The sequence below is a fragment of the Eimeria mitis genome, genomic scaffold (genome assembly GCF_000499745.2).
Source record: "Eimeria mitis Houghton genomic scaffold, Emh_scaff2882, whole genome shotgun sequence".
NCBI classification, from domain to species: Eukaryota; Apicomplexa; class Conoidasida; order Eucoccidiorida; family Eimeriidae; genus Eimeria; species Eimeria mitis.
This window is the reverse complement of record NW_013571222.1, coordinates 4,917-5,771: the sequence shown is the minus strand read 5'-3', so window position 1 is coordinate 5,771 and position 855 is coordinate 4,917. Positions and strand designations below refer to the sequence as shown.

The following is an 855-nucleotide window of genomic DNA, read 5'->3' as shown; positions in this document are numbered from 1 at the left end:
GAAGCTGATGCAGCAGCAGCAGCAGCAAGTGCAGCAGCAGCAGCAGCAGCAGCAGCAAGAGCAGCAGCAGCAGACTGCTGCTGCTCTGCGAAGCCGCGGCGCAGACAATTGCATTTTTTTTAATTAAGTTGAGCGAGCAGGGGGCGGCAGCGTCAGCTGCTGCTGCTGCAGCAGCAGCAGCAGCTGCAGCAGCAGCAGCAGCAGCTGCAGCAGCAGCAGCAGCAGCAACAGCAGCAGCAGCAGCAGGAGATGCCGGGTGGTGGATGCTGAAAGGGGCAGAGAATGAGGTGTATGTACACCCCATGAAGAGAAAGAAATAAAAAACAAAATAAAATAAAATAAATTAATTTATATTATATTATTATGGTGGTGTTTGTTTATATTTATTTATTTATTTATTTATTTATTTATTTATTTATTTATTATATTCCTCCTGCTGATGCTGTTTAGAGAGAGGCAGATTTTTGTCTTTTCTTTTGCTGCACACTAAACTAACAAACATACAAATATATAAATAGACAGATATATATAATATATATTTATATTTATATATTTATATATAAATGTATATTTATATATATTTATATATATAAATATTTATATATATATTATATATATCTTTGTTGCTGCCTCTCTCCTCCTGCTCTTCTTCTCATTGCCGCTTCTACTACCGCTTGTATTCACTGTATCGGTATTATTTATTTATTTATTTATTTATTTATTTATTTATTTATTTATTTATTTATTGTTGTTTATTGTATTTATAGATTTACGGCCTACCCAGTGCCGTCTGCTGCCTCCTCGGCTTTGTTTCTTTCTTTTCGTGCTGGGGCTGCGTATTAAACAAAAAAAAAA

The 855-nt window shown here is 36.1% G+C and overlaps 1 protein-coding gene across 1 annotated transcript in view; it reads left to right on the top strand.

The window, feature by feature from the left end:
• Positions 1 to 127, top strand: part of EMH_0059880 (uncharacterized protein) — a gene marked incomplete at both ends in the record, with an annotated part of 1,262 nt that extends 1,135 nt beyond the window's left edge. The window contains one exon of the mRNA XM_013497726.1: positions 3 to 127. Coding sequence (XP_013353180.1) covers positions 3 to 127 — 125 coding nt within the window. The remainder of the gene's footprint in view (positions 1 to 2) is intronic.
• Positions 128 to 855: the final 728 nt, after the last annotated feature.